Source organism: Phocoena phocoena, chromosome 3 (assembly GCF_963924675.1).
Source record: "Phocoena phocoena chromosome 3, mPhoPho1.1, whole genome shotgun sequence".
Taxonomy (NCBI): domain Eukaryota; kingdom Metazoa; phylum Chordata; class Mammalia; order Artiodactyla; family Phocoenidae; genus Phocoena; species Phocoena phocoena.
This window is the reverse complement of record NC_089221.1, coordinates 77,847,498-77,870,340: the sequence shown is the minus strand read 5'-3', so window position 1 is coordinate 77,870,340 and position 22,843 is coordinate 77,847,498. Positions and strand designations below refer to the sequence as shown.

The 22,843-nt window shown below is 37.5% G+C and overlaps 1 protein-coding gene across 1 annotated transcript in view; it reads left to right on the top strand.

Annotated features, from left to right (window-relative positions):
• The window catches only part of ELL2 (elongation factor for RNA polymerase II 2), a 72,389-nt gene that overhangs the window by 5,739 nt on the left and 43,807 nt on the right, over positions 1-22,843 (top strand). The window contains exon 2 of the mRNA XM_065874074.1: positions 13,749-13,796. Within this exon, the coding sequence (XP_065730146.1) occupies positions 13,749-13,796 (48 nt within the window). The remainder of the gene's footprint in view (positions 1-13,748; positions 13,797-22,843) is intronic.

The following is a 22,843-nucleotide window of genomic DNA, read 5'->3' as shown; positions in this document are numbered from 1 at the left end:
GATCCAACCTTTCCATTTGCTCCATTTGCACTTGTGAAAAACTATGGAAGCTGTGCACATCGCACTTATTAGGTAATTTGTGATAAAGCCGGCAAAGTGAGGAAAATGAGAATTTCAGGAGAACCACTGCTGGGTCATTTTTAACAACTTGCTGTGACTACAGAGAGGCTCAGGACCGTGGCACCAGAATTCAGCCCAGTTATTTGCCAGTTTGGGTCAAATGTATTTGGAGTATTTGAGAAGATGTCCCTAAAATGTGATGATATGGGCATTTCTTCATGTAAGGTGAGCTGAGTTTTAGAATAAAGAAAAGAGCATGTATATAACCACAGCACATTTGACTCTCCTGCATACCTCAGCTCCATAGGACATTTCCCATGACTTAATGCAAAAATCTAGAAAAGCAGGTCTGGAGTAGAATACAGTAACTTAATGACTGTGTCTCTACAGCCAAATTGAAGCTGAAAAACATGGCATAAATCAGGTCAGATTTATGGAGAATTGCTTTCTTTTCTTTCCCTCCCTCCCTCCCTTCCTTTCAATTTATCTACCTATCTAACTATTTTGGTTGTGGCATTATGGCACTTTGGAGCCACGTTAAATCTTTAGGAAGAACTGGTTTAAGGGCTTCCACTAATATTTTGCCAGCAAAGGCCAAACCTGGAATCTCATGGCTAGCAGTTTAATATAGGATATAAAAAGAGAGAATCTTATTAGACTATATGCTCCGTAAAGATTCATGAATCAAATTAGCACCTTGAATTGAACTCAGTAGTCAGAGCATTTGCTACTAGTTCAATAATAACTAGGTTGTTAGACAAAGAGCATAAGTTTCTTTCTTGTTGGGGATCCTATATGTTATTGGTCTAAAAAACATCTTTGGGTTTTAGGATTTTAACAGGCAGAGACTAGATGGGGGGAATCACATCTCCAGCAGAAGGAATGGCACAGGAAAGGAAAGGACAGCAGTAGAAAAGCTAAGGCAGGCTTTGAGAATTGCAAGGAAGACCCTTGTTCCACTTAACCTCGAGTGTTGGAGAAAATATAGTTGGATTTAAGAGAGGAAAGGGAGACTGGAGCAGGTTGGAGTTTATTCTCTCAAAACTGGAGAGACACTGAGTAGAAATTTAAGGTGATTTGAGCTAATGCTTTAGGATTATACTGGCCTCAGTGTGCATGATGAGTATAAGATGAATCTGGAAGGCAGTAGACAAGTTAGGAGGAAGTATGTGGTCCAGGTCAGAGATGAGTGGGATCTAAACTATGATGCTAGTGAGAGACAAGACATTACAGATGAATAGAATCTATAGAACTCAATAACAGATTTTAAAGGAACAGGGTTAAATGGAAATTTCTAGCCATCAGCACTAGGAGGGGTACCCTTAGTAAAAAAAAAAGGGAAATCAGAAGCTATTGGGAGGGTGGGGTGGGGTGGGGTGGGGGAGATAAAGTACCATTTTAGTGGACATTCACTCAGTCTGTTGTTTGGTGACTAAGGTTTGATTAGATGTTTTATATTTGAGAAGTATATTTGGGTCTGAGGCTAGACTAGAACAATGCCATATATTATTTACATGTCTCAAACTTTTCCATTTGGATGGAAATTTTGGGGATTGGTAATGTTTTGGGGGAAGTTGAAATTATTAGGTGGAAGAAATTTTGGTTTTGAACAGGGATTTTCAAATTTTGCTCGGATTTTTATAGGCTTCCTTTATCCAATAAAGTTCTCTATAAATTGCACTTAAGACTGTTGTAGAGTACAGATGATATGAAAATTGAATTTGATTTTAACGTGAAGATCATATTTTCCATGGTTTCTGTCCCAAGCGATTATTGAAACATTAAGTAACTCTCTACAATGTGCCTGGATTTACATTTCAAGCATCATTTTTAAAAGATTCCTAAAGGCCTTGCAAGGGTCAGTGTTTTCACTTCAGATTACTTTCATTTCTGTTTTGGTGTTTTGATTCTCTTTTTTTTGTTTGACAGTTTGTGAAAAACAAACCAAAAAATAATCATGAGTACATGAAACTTCTGTTATACATATACATTGTCATGGACTAGTTATGGGCACTTGGTTCATGGTCCATGGAGATAACCTTAGCTAGAAGACTTTTCCCATGAAGGGTGAGCTTGTTCAAGGGTGGAGCCAGGCATGAACTTTCTAATAAGATTCTTTGAGATACTTTAGGATCTAAATATGCTTACTTGTAAATTTACGTGTTAGCAGATTTTTAAAAGCCATGATACTTAGTATCATGGCTTTTGGTTTTCATTGTTGGAAACCATGATGCCTCAGATAGCCAGAAAACACATCCATGTGATAAAAACTCAGTTGTCTTGAGATGTTTTTTTCTTTAATAAAAGACTAAGAGGTAGGAACAGGAATTATAACTATAACTGTCAAATATGCATTTATTCATTTAGCCAGTGTTTGTTTATCTTCTGATACGTGCCAGGCATAGTACTAGGCACTGTATATATAAAGTTGAATAAGTCAGGGATGGTCCAGAAAGTGCTCGTGCCTTAGTAGAAACAAGCAGACATAATAAATACATACATACATACATACATACATACATACATACATACATACAATAAAGTCTCTGTGCAAGGGGACACCTAAAGAGAGGATTATGTTTGAGGATATGTCTGAGAAATAGTGTCTGCTTTTTCATCTCCCATCCTCTGTTCAGCCCACTCCAGCTGGGATGTGTCCATCACATCCCTGAGATTGCACCTGACTAGGTCCCTTGTTGTCAAATCTAGTGGTCATCTCTCTGTTCCTGTCTTACCTGACCTCAGCATCATGCCATCCAGTTGACTACTCCTTCCTGCTAGAAACACTTTCCTGATTTTCCTCCCACTTCCCTGGCCATTCTTTGTCAGTCTCCTCTGCTGATTATCCACTGCTTGACTGGCCTCTGAAAGTTGGAGATCCCAGTTCCCTTCTCTTTATCTATTCACTTCCCTAGGTGAGCTCATCTAGTCCTGTGGATTTAAATGTCATCTATATGTTAACGACCTCCAAATATTTATCTCCAGCTCTGACCTTCCTCCATTTCCAGGCACTAATTTTCAACACCTGATCTCTTTATCAAAGTTTAATAGGTTATCTAAACTTAACAGACCCAAACACAATTCCTTTTTTTTTAAACATCTTTATTGGAGTATAATTGCTTTATAATGGTGTATTAGTTTCTGCTTTATAACAAAGTGAATCAGCTATGCATATACAAATATCCCCATATCTCCTCCCTCCTGCGTCTCCCTCTCACCCTCCCCCCACCCCACGCCTCTAAGTGGTCACAAAGCACCTAGCTGATCTCCCTGTGCTATGCGGCTGCTTCCCACTAGCTATCTATTTTACATTTGGTAGTGTATATATGCCCATGCCACTCTCACTTCATCCCAGCTTACCCTTCCCCCTCCCCGTGTCCTCAAGTCCATTCTCTACATCTGCGTCTTTATTCCTGTCCTGCCCCTAGGTTCTTCAGACCTTTTTTTTTTTTAGATTCCATATATATGTGTTAGCATACGGTATTTGTTTTTCTGTTTGACTTACTTCACTCTGTATGAGAGTCTCTAGGTCCATCCACCTCACTACAAATAACTCAATTTTGTTTCTTTTTATGACTGAGTAATATTCCATTGTATATATGTACCACATCTTTACGCATTCATCTGTCGATGGACACTTAGGTTGCTTCCATGTCCTGGCTATTGTAAATAGTGCTGCAGTGAACATTGTGGTACATGACTCTTTGAATTATGGTTTTCTCAGAGTATATGCCTGGTAGTGGGATTGCTGGTTCATATGGTAGTTCTATTCTTAGCTTTTTAAGGAACCTCCATACTGATCTCCATAGTGGCTGTATCAATTTACATTCCCACCAACAATGCAAGAGGGTTCCCTTTTCTCCACACCCTCTCCAGCATTTATTGTTTGTAGATTTTTTGTTGATGGCCATTCTGACTGGTGTGAGGTGATACCTCATTGTACTTTTGATTTCCATTTCTCTGATGATTAGTGATGTTGAGCATTCTTTCATGTGTTTGTTGGAAATCTGTATATCTTCTTTGGAGAAATGTCTATTTAGGTCTTCTGCCCATTTTTGGATTGGGTTGTTTGTTTTTTTGATATTGAGCTGCATGAGCTGCTTGTAAATTTTGGAGATTAATCCTTTGTCAGTTGCTTCATTTACAAATATTTTCTCTCATTCTGAGGGTTGTCTTTTCATCTTGTTTATGTTTTCCTTTGCTGTGCAAAAGCTTTTAAGTTTCATTAGGTCCCATTTGTTTATTTTTATTTTTATTTCCATTTCTCTAGGAGGTGGGTCAAAAAGGATCTTACTGTGATTTATGTCATAGAGTGTTCTGCCTATGTTTTCCTCTAAGAGTTTTATAGTGTCTGGCCTTACATTTAAGTCTTTAATCCATTTTGAGTTTATTTGTGCCAAGCATAACTCTTGATTTCACCCTTCAAACCTACATCTTCATGAGTGTTCCCCATTTCAGTAAGTGGCAGTACTCATCACCAGTTGACTAGTAATTGACTAGTATTCCTTGATTTATATCTTTTCTTGACTTAGTTGATCCATCAGCAAGTTCTGTCAGTCTTCAAAAATCTGAAATCTAACTTCATCCATCACCACAACTCCAGTCCCAGCCACCATTATCTCTCTTGAGGACCACTGCCATGGACTTCCATCTAGCCTCCAGGCTTCCACTCTTCCCCCAATAGTCCATTCTCCACACAGCAGCCAAAGCTATCTTTTTAAAACACTAAGTGTGTGTGATCATGTAGTTTCCAAGTTTCAAGCCTTCTAATGGCTCCCTTTGTTGTAGATGCTTCATTTTACAAATTTCTACTATTAAAATAATACCCATCTTCCAATTCAAGTTTATTTTACTGTTTCTCCTTATACTTTACTAGAGATCATGATCCCAAAGAACAAATCTTCATTTGTATTTATAATCAGATTTGACATGTAAGCTTATTACACAATTATAAAGTCCACATTAAGCGCTCTCTTGGAAAAAAATGATGGGATATTATGCTTCAAATATTGTTATAAGGGCTTGTTCACAGTAACTAACTTTTTAGGTGGTTGTTCAGTTTGGATTTTTGCCTTCCATATTCCTTTAAAGAGTTGTATAGAATAGTAACGTTTAAGACAATAATAATTTTTTTTTAATTTGGCCTGCAGCAGATAGCTACAGTTTTCCAGAAACTATCTTTAAAAACAAGGACTGTGTTAAATAAATTAGATTTTTGACTTCTCCCTACTGTTTCGAGAATCTCCTTTATATTTCATTCTTTTCTATGCTGTAAAGGCTAGAAAGAAATTATTCTTTATTCCAAATGCTCTTTAATCTGGTTCTTCCAAATCTGCAGAGAAGGAGTTTCTGCGATGTGTAAGGTTGGATTGACTGACAAAGCAAAGTACTAGATTTTGTGAAACTTAATGACTCCCTCTCTCTCTCTCCCCTGGGGGGTGGGGGAGCATCTAATAAAAGATTGGGGCAAAGAAGGAGATACCGTTTACTAAGGTATCTTTGGATTACCTCAAAATTTCACATTCATACTATCATTCTAAACATACTAAACATATTACCAGCTTTTGACGAGAGCTGGGTATATTTGATTTCAGGATTAACTGATTTCCTGTGCTACTGTCTGCTTATACTCCATCTTTTTTTTTTTCTTCCTCTTCTTTCCCAGCTTAGATTTATTTTTATTACCGTGGTTAAAATATAATTATTGGATAGTCTTTGGTTTCTCTATCAGGTGATGTTTTAAAGAGCAGAATTAAATGACTTCTTAAATAAAAGAATTATAACCACAGTTCTTTAAATGGTATAGTACCTCTTTTAGGAAAGAAAGATCTATCTTAAATTGTATCCCAGGATAAGTCATAAATACTTTTTACTATTTATTTGCATAAGTGAAAAGAAATTCAAGTGCCTGATATTTTCCTTAAATTGTATGCAAAACCAAAGAAGTGATCCCCAAAGAGCTATTGATTCTTATCAGTTCTTAATTCTGTAGCGTTCAGATATTTCACATTTTATATAACTGTTGTTAAGGAGGAGCAGGAGAGGCTAGCTGTGTAGAGTGCTTAGTTCTTAAAGGGAGACAGGCCAGGGTTTGAGCTCCAGGTCACTTATTAGCTGTGTAACCGTATGTGATTTCACAGGATTTACCTGTGGGATCCTGTGGAAATAATAGTATCTACTCCACAAGGGTGTTCTGAGAATTTCCACAGGTGCTAGTAAAAGTGATTACACTGGCCTGACACATTCTAAGCGCTCAGTAAATAGTAACTAGGTGGCTATAATCATTTCCTAAAACAATCTCACTTAAAGCAGTCACCTGACCCATCACCATTTATAGACAGTTTTCTGGTTTTGACACAAAGTTCCAAAATTATATTTGACTTTGGAAAATTTTTTTGCACTATCTTTAAATATTCTTTTTTTAAATTAATTTATTTTATTTTTGGCTGCCTTGGGTCTTCGCTGCTGCATGTGGGCTTTCTCTAGTTGCAGCGAGTGGGGGCTGCTCTTTGTTGAGGTGTGTGGGCTTCTCATGGCAGTGGCTTCTCTTGTCGAGGAGCACAGGCTCTAGGCGTGCGGCCTTCAGTAGTTGTGGTGCACAGGCTTAGTTGCTCTGTGGCATGTGGGAATCTTCCCGGACCAGGGCTTGAACCCATGTCTCCTGCATTGGCAGGTGGATTCTTAACCACTGTGCCACACCAGGGAAGCCCTTTTTGCACTATCTTTAGTTTGACTTATAATGCAGCTTAGGTACACAAATAAAATGTGAAGTATTTAATAAATACCTATTGGTTAATTTTAAATAACTCAAGAGTTCACTTTAAGTTGAGTCAAAGCTCCATTATGGGTTCAGAAGGGAAGCTGAAGGTATTTCAAGTACATCTCTAACTTTAGAAAATAAACTTAGAAAGATCTCTATAATATGTTTCTTAGAGAAATCACTCTTTTCTAGAACAGAATGCTATTTCTTATGGTTGTATGTTGACAAAACCAATAGTGGTTGATAGAATAAAAGTAACCATAGGTTTAATTTGGATGGATAAACAATATGTAAATAATCAAGAGATGGTTATAACAACTTTTATAGGATAAGTAACTCTCTTTTATTTATCCCCAAAGAAACCTGAGCTTTGCCTCTTCCCTCCTACCCTAAAAGAATCGTGTCAGAAATTAATATTACTCAGCACAATTAAAATTACTTAGTAACATTATTTAGTAAATTACATATTACTTTTATAGTTCTTATATATTGCAAGGCATAGTCCCTGGAAATAAGTGGACATAGATTTCTTTGGTCATAGAGCAGTTTTTATTGCAGTAGAATTGGCTTATTATAGTGGCAGATGTCAAGAACTAAACTTTTGAGCATTTTAGTATTGTCTACACTTTTATTCTAAGCTTAAGAATGCCCTACATTCTCTGAGAAATACAGAGGGTTAATTCAAGGAAATCTAAAATCAGTGAACCAACCAAGAGTTTAACAGAATCTTTTGACTATAATACATCACCTTGTTGAAAGCATTTATCAAAATGGTTTCCCTAGCCAGTTCCAGTCTGCATTGTTTCTTGGATGGATGAAGATACTAGATCACTATCTTATTTATAGCTCAAGTACTAGTCAGTTAAACCCTAGAGTTACTTGATTTTCAAAAGAGCCAGTTGGTGCAAATATTTAATTAAAGCTAAAAATCAAAAGTTGAAGTCCTATTGAACTTCCATATGTAATGGAACTGTACTTAGTAAGTTAAACATTATTCTAAAACATGCCATATCATATTTGGCCACCTGTAATTACATTATCTTTTAAAACTGGATTGCATTAAAAAATATACAGGGCTTCCCTGGTGGCACAGTGGTTGAGAGTCTGCCTGCCGATGCAGGGGACACGGCTTTGTGCCCCTGTCTGGGAGGATCCCACATGCCGCGGAGTGGCTGGGCCCATGAGCCATGGCCACTGAGCCCGTGCGTCTGGAGAGGCCACAACAGTGAGAGGCCCGCGTACCGCAAAAAAAAAAAAACCAAAAAACAATGAGTTGAGGTTATGTTTGTGCAGTTAAACTTAGACTAAAAAACATTTAGGTGAAAAACTGACATGCTTGAGACATTTGCTTATAGTGGTATTGACTTTATTTTTTAAATGTTCAGTTTTTTTTTAAGATTTATTTATTTATTTTTGGCTGCGTCGGGTCTCAGTTGTGGCATGCAGGATCTTTCGTTGCAGTACGCGGGATCTTTACTGTGGCACTCGGGCTTCTCTCTAGTTGTGGCCTGTGGGTTTTCTCTTCTCTAGTTGTGGCACGCAGGCTCCAGGGCACGTGGGCTCTGTAGTTTGCAGCGAGGGCTCTAGTTGAGGTGCGTGAGGTCAGTAGTTGTGGCGCTCGGGCTTACTCGCCCCTCAGCATGTGGGATCTTAGTTCCCTGACCAGGGATCGAACCCACGTCCCCTGCATTGTAAGATGGATTCTGTAGCACTGGACTACCAGGTAAGTCCTGGTATTGACTTTTAGAACTTATTCCGGGTACCTTTCCCATTGACACAGTAGTCAGAAGCATAAAAAGTGGTATAGCATTCTAGCTGGCTCTCTTGTTGCATTTTTTAAAACGTTCAGGAACTGTAGCATAGTACCTAACATCTTCTTGTCTAAAATTGGGATTAAAATCAATAAAGGATTTGAGGTTCTCTTATGTACTTTTCTCTTCTAGGTTGTTAGATATCTTAAAGTTTTTCAGCAACAGTAATCCTAGTTTATCCTGTTTGGATAAGCACCCACAACTACTCCATAGATGAGGGTTTTGTTTTTTTAATGAAAAATGTTAACACAAATATTTATATATGTTCCTTTACTATACATGGTCCTTACAGAAAAAAAAACTGTTTTTTTTAGTTTTTATTTAATCAGAAGCTGAACCTTGGAAATTATAATGATTTTATAAAATTCATTTTCTTTGGAAACAAAATGCCAGAAGAATTGAATGAGCATTTAAGTGCTTTTCATGTTCAGCCCTAGGAGGTAACCTGTTACAGAGGCAAGATAAGGAAAGGGTACTGTATTTGAAATTCAGAAGTCTGGATTTGAGGTCCAACTCTGCTAACCACTAGCTTGGTGATTCTGAGCAATGAACTTTGCCTGTTGGAGACTCGTTTATCTCCCTCTGAAATGGGGGATGATGATGTCTTCCTACCACCCACGGCTGGTTTTAGGAGGCCTCACTTGAGACTATGGATATAAAAATAACTCTGTACATTACAAAACTATGTAAACAAAAACAAGTTATCATTTTTGTTGAGGAACCAAGCAATACAGATAGAACTCTAAGCATATCAGGAGGTTAGGTTCTAAATTCAGGTCATGAGGCAAAAGATTGGATAGAGCCCACAAGCCACAACTACTGAAGCCCGCGTGCCTAGAGCCTGTGCTCCGCAACAAGTGAAGCCACCACAGTGAGAAGCCTGCGCACTGCAATGAAGAGTAGCCCCTGCTCACCGCAACTAGAGAAAGCCCGTGTGCAGCAACGAAGACCCCATGCAGCCAAAAATAAATAAATAAATTTATATTAAAAAAAAATTACTCTTGAGAATCCATAAGTTGATGTAAAGCATAGTGGTATTGTTTTGTCTATACAACCTAGAATAGTAATCTATAAAGTATATAATGCGTATAGTTGTATACCGCATATATAAACAGAACATAGCCAAAGTGATTTTATAATACTTTTTCTATCATAATGTAGATAAATACTTGTAAGTTAAATATGTATTAGACTCTTTTGTATCATAACAACTAGGAGTAAGAAAACCTATGAAAGAAATACACCCCCAGTGTAGTGGTACGATAGACACAGGCATCTGGAAAAAACAATAGCTAATGGTAGCTAAAGTGGGCATAATTCAGAGTTAGCAAAATGGTGGCAGCAGTGTTTTGTTTGGTGAGAAAAAGGTTTAACATTTTAAAATTTGAGTCCTTTCTCAGCTGGGCATTCATTCCCCAGGTACTTGCCACGGCCCTGTTGCTTTACACCCAGTATCTTTCACATTTACCTGCATTGGGTCCTTAAACTCATTGAGTCTTTGATTTCTGATTTATCTAAAACAAGGCCTAGCTGAGGAAATTAATCTTAAGCTTGAATGTTAAGTGATTAGTATGGATTGGCAAAATAGTGTTTGGGAAGGTATGCCAGGTTGAAAGAACAGATAAATAGGAGGTAGAAGTAGAGAGGAAATTGTTTACAAAACAAACAGACTGAAAAAGGTTAACACTGCTGAGCCACAGTTGGGAAGTGGAAGATGAAATTGGTTGGTCCTATAGTTGGACTGTCTGCTTTCTACGTGGAGGAGTTTGTTTTGCTTTGATAGAACCCACTGCAGGCTATGTTACATGCTGAGGGTGGTATCTGAGAAAGCTTCTGCTAGCTATTTGAATGAGTAGCCATTTGGAAGGAATTGAAGGAAGGGAGGAAGGCCTTTGTCTAGGTTCTTGGTGATAGGGACCTGAAACAGGCTAGGAGCTTTCAAAGTAAAGACTAAGCTTAATATGAGGGAGTCTGGGGCAGACAGGCCCCAGATGATGATTGAGAGCCCTGAGCCACCTTTGCTTCTTTTGTGCATATGTGCGCATGTACGCCTGATATTCAAGCTTTCATCACATTTTATCATTCTTTCTTGGGAAGGTCTGCTCATTCCACCATCTCCTGTTTGCTCCAGACGAAGCCATACTAATTTAGGCCTTTATCACTAGAGTGTTCCTAAATAAAACATCCCCTGGAGCTGGTGTCTAATCCTTTTCCCTAGCCCCAATTGATCTCTCTCTGTCTTTCTTACACATGACTGGAAGAGCTGCTTTCCGTGAAACACTTCATTCTTTCAGCAGCTCACTTTCTTATTCCAAAAATCAGAAGAGCCTCCAGTTGTTTATCATGTCAAAGACAAGACTTAAAGGCCATCCCTAAAGGGGTAATGGAAGGGATTAGGATAGGGTTATTTCACAGGGTGATGAACCTTTAGAAATTATGAGGTCTGAAATTTAAATTACTGTCCTATTTATTCTGTAGTGGATAAAAGCTAAAACTGAAGACAAATTTTGAGGTCAAGGATAGATTAGCCAGGGATCACCAGGTCCAATTCTAATCCTTTATGTTATGTTTCACGTGTGAAAAGACCTGCCGTCTGCCTGCACAGTACCCATTCCTGTCTCCTTGCTTTTTTGCTTAGGACACTCCATCTCCCTGGAGTTTGTCTTTTCAAAATTGCTACTCATTTTCCATGAGCCTTTTCTCTTTTCTAGTATCTCTTCTAACCCATACTTTTCTTCTTTGTGAGAATCCTTACTGCACCTCCCAGCAGTACTTAGCCTAGTACAATATTTAATCGTTTTCAAATGTTCTCCAACTAAAATGCGAACTCTCTGGCATAAAGGAGCAAGTGCCCATGGATCTACCATAACAGATGTGTGGGGAGCCCAAGACGGTAGAAGAAAAACAGTATGGCAAAACAGGAAGATGGAGTCCTAGATTCTGGTCCTAGCTTAGTTTATTAATGGGACGCATGGCCCATTGTGGTTAAGGGTGGGGGGTGGGGCTGGGCACCAACTGGAGTACCTCTGGACCTGGAATTCTGTGATTCTAGCAGTGTGCGATTGCCTAATAGAATGCGGTGAGGGGAGAGGGAGAAGAGGCTGTGCGTTAAACTTAAGGTTGTGAGCCTGGAGAACCAACAAGATAGAAGCACCCTTGCCAGAAAGTAGGAAAGAGGTGCCAGTTTGGCGAGGGGCGGAGGTGGTTTAGTGTTTGCCAATTTTACTGTCATTGAGAGTTTCTAATGCAAAATGTCCTAGGCTGTGATACGTTGAAAGTTGCAGAGAGATGCCAAGTTGAGGAATAGGGAAGAGATTCAGAGTCATCACCAAATAGGCAAGGTAAGCCTCCAGGAGAGACTGGATCTAGAAAGACGAAAGTGAAAGGCATGATCACAGAGCTAGGAGGAGTGGTTTCTCCAGGTGACATCCAGTGGAGAAGTGAGCAATTTGAAAATTGAGGAAAGTTAGCATTTGTTTGGTCAAGAAGAATTGATGAACTGGATAGAGAAGTTCAAATTCCAGTGGTGAGCTGAAGATAACCTGCCTGCAAGGAGTCAGAGAGGAAAGTGTAACCAGCCTCAGAGGAGATGTTCAGTGTTTGTGATTTGAAGAGAGAGCAGGAGGCAGGGCTGATTGAAATATTCTGAAAGCTAGAACCTCCACCTGTCTTACCTAAATTGTAGTGCCACCTACTTACACACAAAGCGGGCCTCCCCAGGGCTTCTGCATGCAAGCTACCATTACTTCAGGTAGAGGTTTAGCTGTGGAAGGTAGGTTTGGGTGAGGTTTTCTCCCTCTAAGGAAATTCAAGTTAGCGTTAATCTATATTTTATATTTCCATAAAACACCGTGAATTAGAATGAATCACTATGAAAAATTGTTACCTACTTCTCCCACACCAAGAAATAAATTTTGTCACCCAGTAGTGCTTTGATTCTGCTGATAAGTCTAAAGTTAAATAATCTTTTTATGGTGGTAGAACAATGATAATAGTATCTATTATGTTTTCTTCAAGAAGATGTTTATCCATTTTTATAAATAATAATAGAATGGTTAATGCTACCACTTGATTTTATATTCAGATGATCTGTCTTTTAAAGTACTTATCCTTTCCTTATTTCTCTTTAGTTTATTGTAATCCTGATTAGTAAACTTTTAAATCTGTAGAGAAGTTTTGGGAAGTACCTAGTAAGTAGTAGTTAATGTGCAGTGGCTGAGGGAGGGGCATATGGGTGCCTCTGTATTTTTCTTTAAGGTAGAGTTGAGACCAGAAACCACTGCTTTTGTTTTTGTGCATTGGGTTTGGATATGAGGGTATGAAGAATAGTTTACAGGCTGATGTGTTACTATTAAAATGTTACCCAAATCTGATTTCCCCATGAATTTCTGTTAGCAGTTTGGAAAAGCGTTCCAATAGTGGTGAACCAGCCCCATACTGGTGACTTTAGGTACAGGAAATCATGCCTGAGACTATGGTAGATATTTACAGTTTCAGCTTTTGTTCTAAATACACAACTCTATGAGAAAATATAAAAATTATGAACAGGACAAAGCTCATAATGAAACAAAACATTGTTCTAGAAATTATATTCTCCTGGTGAGAAGCTTGTGAGAAGATTGGTAACCTGTTTGACCCTCAACCAAAAACTAATCTCTGGTAAAATGTGAGAAAATGGAAACCACAGTTCATTCTCAAATATTTTAATTTTATATTTTTAGCGTCCTCTTAAGAGTTTTGCAAAGTTTCTTTGACTATCTCTTGCTTTCCCCTACCTTTTTAAAAAACATATCAAGAAACTAAGCCATAATACTTTTTCATGTAAAATTTAATTAGTACACTGATCATTTTTTGCCAAATCATGTCAGTCATTTTCAAAAACGTGATTAGCTACACTGCCAAAAGATACCTTCGGTTGTGTATTCAGAGAAATGTCAGCAGTGCAGTATCATTTATCAAGGCATCTTAATATAATGACATATAAACCTAAGTATGTAATGAAAAGGTTTTCACAGACTATAGCACTGACCAAGTGCATAGGTTTAGAGTTTAATCATTTAGTTCCATGTCCCAGTAACCAAGGTTGACGTGTTTGTTTCTTATGTTTCTTTTAATAGAATTTAATTCCTTTTCGACCTTCAATTCAGTTCCAAGGGCTCCAAGGGGTGAGTACTCTAATTGTTTTAGCAAGAAAATCTAATCTTACACATTATTATATTTACGTCTTAAAATTTGTTTTCACCTGTGCCTCTTAATATAATGTCACTCATATTTTGTGAACTTTGTAACTAAATGTAAATTAGTTTTTAAGACTTTAAGACTTGAATTATCTTCTTGATTTAGTTAAGTAATTCAGGTATAGATATTGAGAGTAGTTTTTTTCCAAGTCATAGATAATTGATTTTTTAACCTTTTTATTGAAGTGTAACATACATCACAGTATTATGAGATTATATTTTGTTTACCATAATTAAGTAACCATAAAGAATTATTAATTTCAGGCAAGTTATGATTATGTGATTGTTGTTAATATTAACAAACTTCTGCTGTCTATGGACTTTAATACTAGGAAATGAAATGTATATATAGAAAATAGAATTTTTCTAGTACACAGAATAAACAAAGTATTGTCTATTTTATTGCTGGATTTAAAAGTATAATAAATGATAACTCCTAATAAAATGCACCTATGAATTTTGTATTTGTAATAGATGATAAACTTTTCAGGAGTAGTGTCAATATTATTTCATAATTATTACTATTACTATTTAATATTAAATAGACTCAGTCATTCCTTCATTTAAATTAATATGCATTTCTGAATTTGTCTCTATATACTGTCTACAGTATGGAGATTTGGAATATCTGTAAATGGATTTTAGAGCTCTAGAGAAAAGGCAGCCTGAGGGGGGAAGATCATATTCCTATTTATTATAAATCTATACACTTGTGAATTTTTGTTTATGTCACAAAATGTAAAAATTCAATGTGAATAAATACAATCTTTCTAAACTTTATAACTTGAAAACATTTCAAGAGTCAGGAGATTAATTGTATCATTCAACACCAACTAAGAGTACTTCTAAATCTTGTGGAATGTTAACTTGAAGGAGATGTTTGTGTGTGGATGTCAGAGGTTTGCTTCTACATGATAGCTTTACAATGAAGTCCTTTTTTTTCTCTCCCCAGTAACTGAGTGTTCATGAATGGGATCCTAAATGGAACAAGCATTCTTCTGAATTTTGTTTCATAGCTTTTTAGATAGTCTCTAGCGCATGCTGATACTATTTTTGAGGTATTAGTGTCAGTTGTTTACGTGAGGCTTCTTGAATTTTCTTACAAATTTTAATGGCATCAACAATATCTGAAGGGATGTTGGAGAGGCAGGCCTGACTTCTTGAGCTCAGCAGGGCTACCCATTTCAGTAAAGGGTTATCTGGGAAGAGAGGGCAGTACCCAGGAGAGAAGAGTGGGGTTTGAGCTGCTTTTTCCTCACTAGCAGCTGACACCTTGTTTGGTGTCTGCTTCTTCCCTCTTCCCTTAATTCTTTCGTTCTCCCAGTTGGGACGTGGAGGCCAGGGAAATGCAAGTGAAGGACATTTTCTTAGGAGGCACTAGGTTAGACTGAATAATGAGGAACCAACATGTGCAGGCTTCCAAGCTCTTGATGCAGAAACATGTAGCTTTTAGCAGTCTTAGAAGGAATATGATTTTCTGTAGCATACCAGTTACCCCCCAGGCCCTAGGTACCTTTACAAAGCAGGCAGTTTCTGTTTGAAACCTTGGACCTCCCTTTCTGAAATCTCCTACGTACCTCCCCCAAACTTTCCTATCTCTGTGTCCAAGCTTCCCCAGTTTATCTTTGCAAGCTCCATTCTCTCTTCCTACTCTATTCTTTGTTTGAATATAGTTCACTGATAAAAGTAATTTAGATATAAATGACTGATAGGTGTAAATCTTAATGGGTGTTTGAATTTTAACTGATAAGCTTTTTAACCAAATGCATGGTTATTGGAGTTGGGAGAGTATGAATGTAGAGAGAGGAGGGAGTGCTGCAGGATGAGAGCTATAGGATACTTGGCCCTACCTTGCTTATTCTGCATTCTGTCTTCTCCATCCCCTCACCCCCCACCACAGTCCCCTTTTTATTATTCTAACTGGGAACAAAATATATGGACTCAGCATTGTTTCAGAGCCTGCAGCTGCATTCCATCCCCCCCTCCCCCACTTCTCTTTGCAGCGCTCTCACCAGCCCTTTGGGACTTAGTAAAAACAAAGAGTCATTACTGGGGAGAGAGTGGGTTGGCACAGCCCACAGGGAATACACAGAGCCACAAATGTGAGGGTCTTGTGTACAGTGTTCCTCTGTTTTTCTTGAGAGCCATGATAATTTAACATTGCTGGTGCTGATTGCTTTAAAAACTATCTGAAGAAGTATACTTACAGAGTTTTCCTATGTGGAAAATGTTTAGGACTTTAAATTGGAAGGTTTTAATTTAGATTTCCCACAAAAGAGTTTTTCTCAATGAGAAATTTTAGTTGTCTTTTAATATAGTGTTTCAGATACTTTGAAAGTTTCTCTAGAAAGAATGTGGCAAGTCTAACAAATTTACAGGCTTTACATCAAATGTGATTGAAAATATACATTAACTATCATGATAGTGTCCTATATAGACATATTTGAAATACAACTGAAATATTGTTAAAATATCATTTCAAAAGTGAACATTTAGTGTTAAGATTATTTCCTCTTTCCCTGATGCTAAGCACTGCATGTTTATGCTGTTCCTTGTTACTAATTATAGGATTTTTTCCCCCTCTATAATGTCTTTAGAAGGTCAGAATTTGGGTCTTGGCTGGTTAACTTTTAAGCATATTTACTTTTGTGCCTGAACACGTTCTCTTTTTCTTTTTTTTTATAAATTCATTTATTTTATTTATTATTTTTGGCTGTGTTGGGTCTTTGTTGCTGTGCGCGGGCTTTCTCTAGTTGCGGCGAGTGGGGCCTACTCTTTGTTGCGGTGTGCAGGCTTCTCATTGCGGTGGCTTCTCTTGTTGTGGAGCATGGGCTCTGGGTGCGCGGGCTTCAGTAGTTGTGGCACGCGGGCTCTAGAGTGCAGGCTCAGTAGTTGTGGCGCATAGGCTTAGTTGCTCCGCGGCATGTGGGATCTTCCCGGACCAGGGTTCGAACCCTTGTCCCCTGCATTGGCAGGCGGATTCTTAACCACTGCACTACCAGGGAAACCCTGAACACGTTCTCTTAAATTGAAGTTTTCTTCTAAAAAAAAATGCAGACTGGACCATTAAAGTATAGCAATATGCTCTTAAAGAATGAAAATTCTGAGAATCATTGATTACCTGGATTTTTATCATCACAGTTGGGCAGCAGCTTCTATAGCATAAAAAATGAAAATTTGTCTTTCACACTTCATCTCACCCTTTTCCCTTAGTGGAAAAGCATAGTCAGGAAATTGAATGGTCGTTGAAGGCATTTTATGGATTCTGAAAAGATGAGGAAATATCTGTAGGAACAGTTAATTGTGTTTTCAAAACTGATGAATATCAGGAGCTGAATAAATCAGCCAAAAATACCTTGTTGATTTTTAAGAGTATGGCTCAACCAATTATCCTTGCAGTTCTAATCCATACCTAGGATACTCATAACTAAAGGTGTACTAGGATTGTACATTTTTATAGACCATTCTAATTGAATAGAAAAGGTAGCTGGTAAGATTCACATGGCTACAGTATTGAGGTGTTCAAGTTATAACATTCAGAGGGGTGTAATGGTACAATGCACATGGTTTACAAAAGCTGCATCTTTATTGTTGAGCAAGCTTTATCCAAATCACGATAGTTCTGTCTCATATTTTCACTGGATACTGAAAATGTGGCAGGTGAAAATTTTCCAAAAATGTGTGTTTCAGTAAAGTTTTAAAAACTAATTACTCTTGGGCTTCCCTGGTGGCGCAGTGGTTGAGAGTCCGCCTGCCGATGCAGGGGACACGGGTTCGTGCCCTGGTTCGGGAAGATCCCACATGAGGCGGAGCGGCTGGGCCCGTGAGCTATGGCCGCTGAGCCTGCGCGTCCGGAGGCTGTGCTCCACAACGGGAGAGGCCACAACAGTGAGAGGCCCGCGTACCGCAAAAAAAAAAAAAAAAAACCAACTAATTACTCTTTATTTTTATGTTTGTTGAAAGTTTCTTATCTAAAGACACACAGCTGATGGAGACACAGCTGTAACTACTGTCTAGGTCTTCACTCTGCCAGGGAAAATTCTCCCCACTATACCACACAGCTGTAAAAGGAGAAGTATTGGAAGTAAGTTAACTCAGTATTTTCAAGTAATGGCAGTTGTTACTGATGCAGTTATCTACTAACATAATTACTCAATAAACTATAAACAGGTGCCTAATCAGTGAGTGTGCTAATAGGTTTATTGTTCTGTTTGTTTCTTATTTATTGCACAAACATTCTTTTAGCCCTTACTGGTGCCAAGTACTTTGCTGAGTGCTTTGTGTGCAAAGATACAGGGATGGATAAGACATGGGCTGTGCCCTCAGGGAACTCAGAATCTGACAAACATATATAGACTAATACTCAGGAAAGAATTAATAATGTAGGGCTTATCCAGAACCCTCCTTTCAGAACTTCTATAGATACAGGAGACTCTCAGGAACAAGGCTTATGTATTTCTGATTGGTATGAATCAGGGTTTTAAACAAAGGTTTCGGTAGATGCAAAATATTATATCCTGGAAATAGGTATGTAAAATTCCAGAAGGTCTATTAAAATCTATGGACATACTCATACACAAAAAGGTAGATCTGTGATATGTTTATAATTCAGATAAAATCTGAAATGGCAACGTTTTCAACAGCAAATAATGGCCACATCTGTTGGCCTGTGTCAGCCTTGCAGAGTGGACTTACCTGTGGCATCAGCGACTCATGTGCAGGGAATGATTGTCCCAGGGCAGTGAGAAATAATGTTAACTTTGTCACAGTAAATCGGATTCCAGACCTCAGTATTAATTCAGTATTTGTTATGAGAATGTTGTTCCACAATTCTCTCTAATTTAATTGCTCACTTCAGACTCAGCAATCTCAGAGGCTTTAAAAAATAGAAGTTTGCTTTGCATATGTAATTTAGAAATTAACCTTAAGATGAGGACAGAAAATATTGTCTATAAGTACCATGTTATGTCTCCTGTGAAATACTGAGTAACACACATTTTTCTAAGAATGAGCAAGGAACAGCCAGTCAAGCAGCTTTTAAATGTACGCCTTCCAAAAAGGCACACTGACCTTCTGAAGATGAAATCAGCATTTAACTGCTAACTTTAAAGGCTTGAATAGTGTTAAAATTTCTGCAGTAGAGCCATTAACTCTAAAGAACAGAGTTGGATTTTCTTTTTTTTTTTCTTAACTTCCAAACTTAGCAAAGCATTCAGAAATATTTGGTTAATTATTTATTTTCCTTTTTGGGGTCTGGAGAGAAGATTGGGTTTGAAAAACTAAATTATACAGTATTTGAAATTAGTAGCCAATTTCAACCCACCTGAAAATACTTCCCACAGACTACCCTTCTCTAATCTACTTGATAGGAAGCAAAGATAACTATCTGCTTGAAACAGCAGCAGAGATAAAAATAAATCCCCAGCACTGTCATTCCTTCTTAGATGATATGCCTGCACTCTGCTTTCCCCTGCTGTTTTTGGTTTGGCTAGTCCACTGGTTTTGCCAACGGTTGTGTTTAGTCAGTCTGCTCAAAGGTTGCTGACTAACAGCTACCTTTATACCCTCAGCTCTGAAAGTAGTTAATACTACAAAGGTGTTAAAATTAAATCCTTTTATGGCAGTTCTGTTTTAATTTTTTTAATATTACAGTGGTTAACATGTGTAGATAACATATTTGCATTGAATTATAACCCATTAACCACATGTTAATTTATTAAGGTATTAATACAATGGTAAATTACCCAATTTGAAAGAAATATTTAACTTTGATATATATCAAAGGTTATATAATTTTTTATGTATATAGTATAATATACAGTGTGTGTGTGTGTGTGTGTGTGTGTGTGTATATATATATATATATATATATATAAAATATCATATTTGGCCAGTGGTATGGACTGACATTCTGGAAACTCCTATTATCTCAAACAATAACTGAATAATAGTTTGAAGCTATTGACCAACTTCTCTATTTTATGTTGCCACCCACCTCTGCTCTCCTTTTCTTTCTGGATAAGAATTACCTGTGGGGTTTCTAAATAAAAAAGAGTAGAGAGCTAAGTTCACAAATCATGGCCAGGTACCACTACAGACATCAGTGACATAAAGGAGACGTGCAGAATGGTGAGGGTGGGAGGGTGACTTTGACTGTTTGGTTGTGTTGCCTGAGGAAGCTATCTCAGCGTATACCACACAGGCTCCAGTGTGGGCCACAGCAGGACAAGCGTCCCAAAGCACGATCATAAAGGAGTTGAAGACTAAATCATCCTGCTCTGTCCTTCACCAAACTGCAGTCACTTTGGAAAGCAGCCATTGGAACTATGATTGAAATCTGAATTTGCTACAAATACCATTAACTGCCTTCTTAGCGGTCAGTTAAGCTTAATATCTTCATTCAACAAGCGTTTGTGAATATTTGCACTGTACCAAGCACCACGGTAGACAGTGTTTGGACAAAGGTAAATAGGACCTTGAAATTCCAGCTCTTGTTCCTGACACCATCTGTTTGTCAATAAAATCTGAATCTGATGGTTTTGCCTTTTTGTTTCCCACCAAAAACTGAAACTTGTGAAATTCAGTTGTTTATGTTACAGACATTGTCACTTAACAGCACTCACTTATTTAAGCTTGGAAAATAATAATCTTTAACCATTTTATAACACCTATGGTTCTTATAACTAACCCACCCCTAAATTTGAGCCACAAGCAGTATGTAAATATCTTTTGACTTCTTACTATGTGCAAGGCCTTATCCTTATATATAAGAGCTTTATTAAAGAGGTTATAAGAGCTCTATTAAAAAGAAAATTCAAAATTTAAAGCAGGAAAAACAATTTAGCAGAATATGTCTAAGCCGCAGATCTTACTTCAAACAATATTTAACACAACAAAATTACTATATGTTGTTGATTCCAAGGCTTGTTTTCTTTTTAACGTTTAACGTCTTTGGAATTAGAATATATCTCATTATCAACAGCATCTTAGTACTGTGTCATAGTTTGTCAGCATTTTATATTATGCAATGGTACATAGTCATACAGTTGCTGGCAGCTTAACTACAGCAATGCAGTGGAAGTATTTAGAGAGTTCCTATATCCTGCAATAAGATTTTATCTAACTAGGATCTTTTCAAAAGTTTTCTTTCCTGACCTCACCCTTGACTGGTTTGCGTTTTAGCTCCATATGTTAGATAATCTGGAGAATTTATAGGGAAGGTAAATTTTTATAACTATTTTTGTGACTTAAACTGGAAGGAACAAGAGTATGAAATTAAAATGTTCTCAAATTTGTTTTTAGGCTAAAAACCTTATAAAAGTAATTTGTTTTGAAAACAAGTTTAGAAGAAAAGAGTTTTACTGACTTAAAAGACTTAAAAAGCTCATAGACATGCTTTGAGGCTAATGAATTTGCCCTTATCAGGCTAGGAATTTTCAAATCTCTCTAATTGGTCTTATACTTTGTACTGTATTTACCAGAAATGCACAGTCATCTATTATTTTGCTTATAGATTCCAACTTTTTTCAATAAGTATAACTAAAATTTATTGAATATTTATTACGTGCTAAGAATCCTATACTAAGCACTTTATATATATTATTCTCATTTAATCCTCACAGGGATGTCATGAAGCAGATATTCCTGTTCTGCTAGTGTGTTAACTATGGCTCTGAAGTTAAACCACTTGTAAAAGCTCACACAATTAGTGAGTAAAGGAGCCAGCACACAAACCTAGGCATCTAGTTCCAGAGCCTGTTTTCATCACTACACTGATTTACCTGCCTATAATAAATGTTCAATGAGCATTTTATTCTGACATTCGTACGGACATTTGTTGAGTATCTCCCCAGCTAGCAAGAGGAAGCAGGACAGTCAGGGAGGTCTCAGAGAGGTGGTAAGCAAGTGTGGCAAAAGTTGCCACCTTCTTAAGGAGCTTGAATTTCACCTTGGAGATCAGTGCTTCTTATCTATAAAGTCTCCCTGGGGGTCTATGATGAGGTCTGGAAGTCTGGCTTTTAAAATTTTTCCCCCTAGATTTCATTATAATAGCTAGGTTCACTATAATTAAGAATATGATAAGAATATGCACATATGTAGGTATGTACACATTCTCTTCTCAGGAGAAGGTTCATAATTTTCATCATTTTCTGAAGGGGACCACTGACTACAGTAGATTCTTTCAAACACATTTAGTAACAAGTCACAGTAAGAAAAAACATTTTACATTGTGACCCTTTACAGATATCAGTGTACACATTCACACAGCTAAAATAAAAGTTTCACAGCACAGTATTTATCTTTTACCAGTATACTCTGACATTTTCTATTTCAATTTAAAAGAATCCTGATCACATTCCACTAAAATAACGTCATAACCTTCCAATGGGTCACAGTCTGTGCTTTAAAAAACACTACAGGAGATGACCATCTTTTTTTTTTTTAATTTTAGAAATTTTAGCCAGGGAGTCATGTGATCAGATTTGCATTTTAACGTGTTTATCCAGTAGCTACCTTAACTTAGTTATTCCTTCTGTATGGGGAGAAAGGAAATAGAGGAGTTGAGGATGGCGCCATATTTATGATGAGCATTTGGTTGGATGGTGAGGCCATTATACAAGATCTAAAATAGATGAAAGAACAGACTGAGGCAGAACTCATGGGTGTTTAGTTTGGGACATGATGTCCATGAGGTGTTCAGATAATAACTCCATACCTTGTTCTATCGAGATGGAGCTGTCCAGGAGACATTGGTATTGGGGGATTTGGAACAAAAGGAGTTTCAAGAAACTGCTCCAAAGGACATTTTATAGTATTTAGTTATACTTGGCAGTCCAGTAGTGAGAAGAAAAAAGTGTATTTATAGTGGAATTCTGTTATAAAGCTCTATTTAAAGACTTCTAAGAATACTGGTTTAGTTGTGAATACTTATGAGTGTTGATACTTTTTACTTCTTAACATTTAGGAGATTTGAA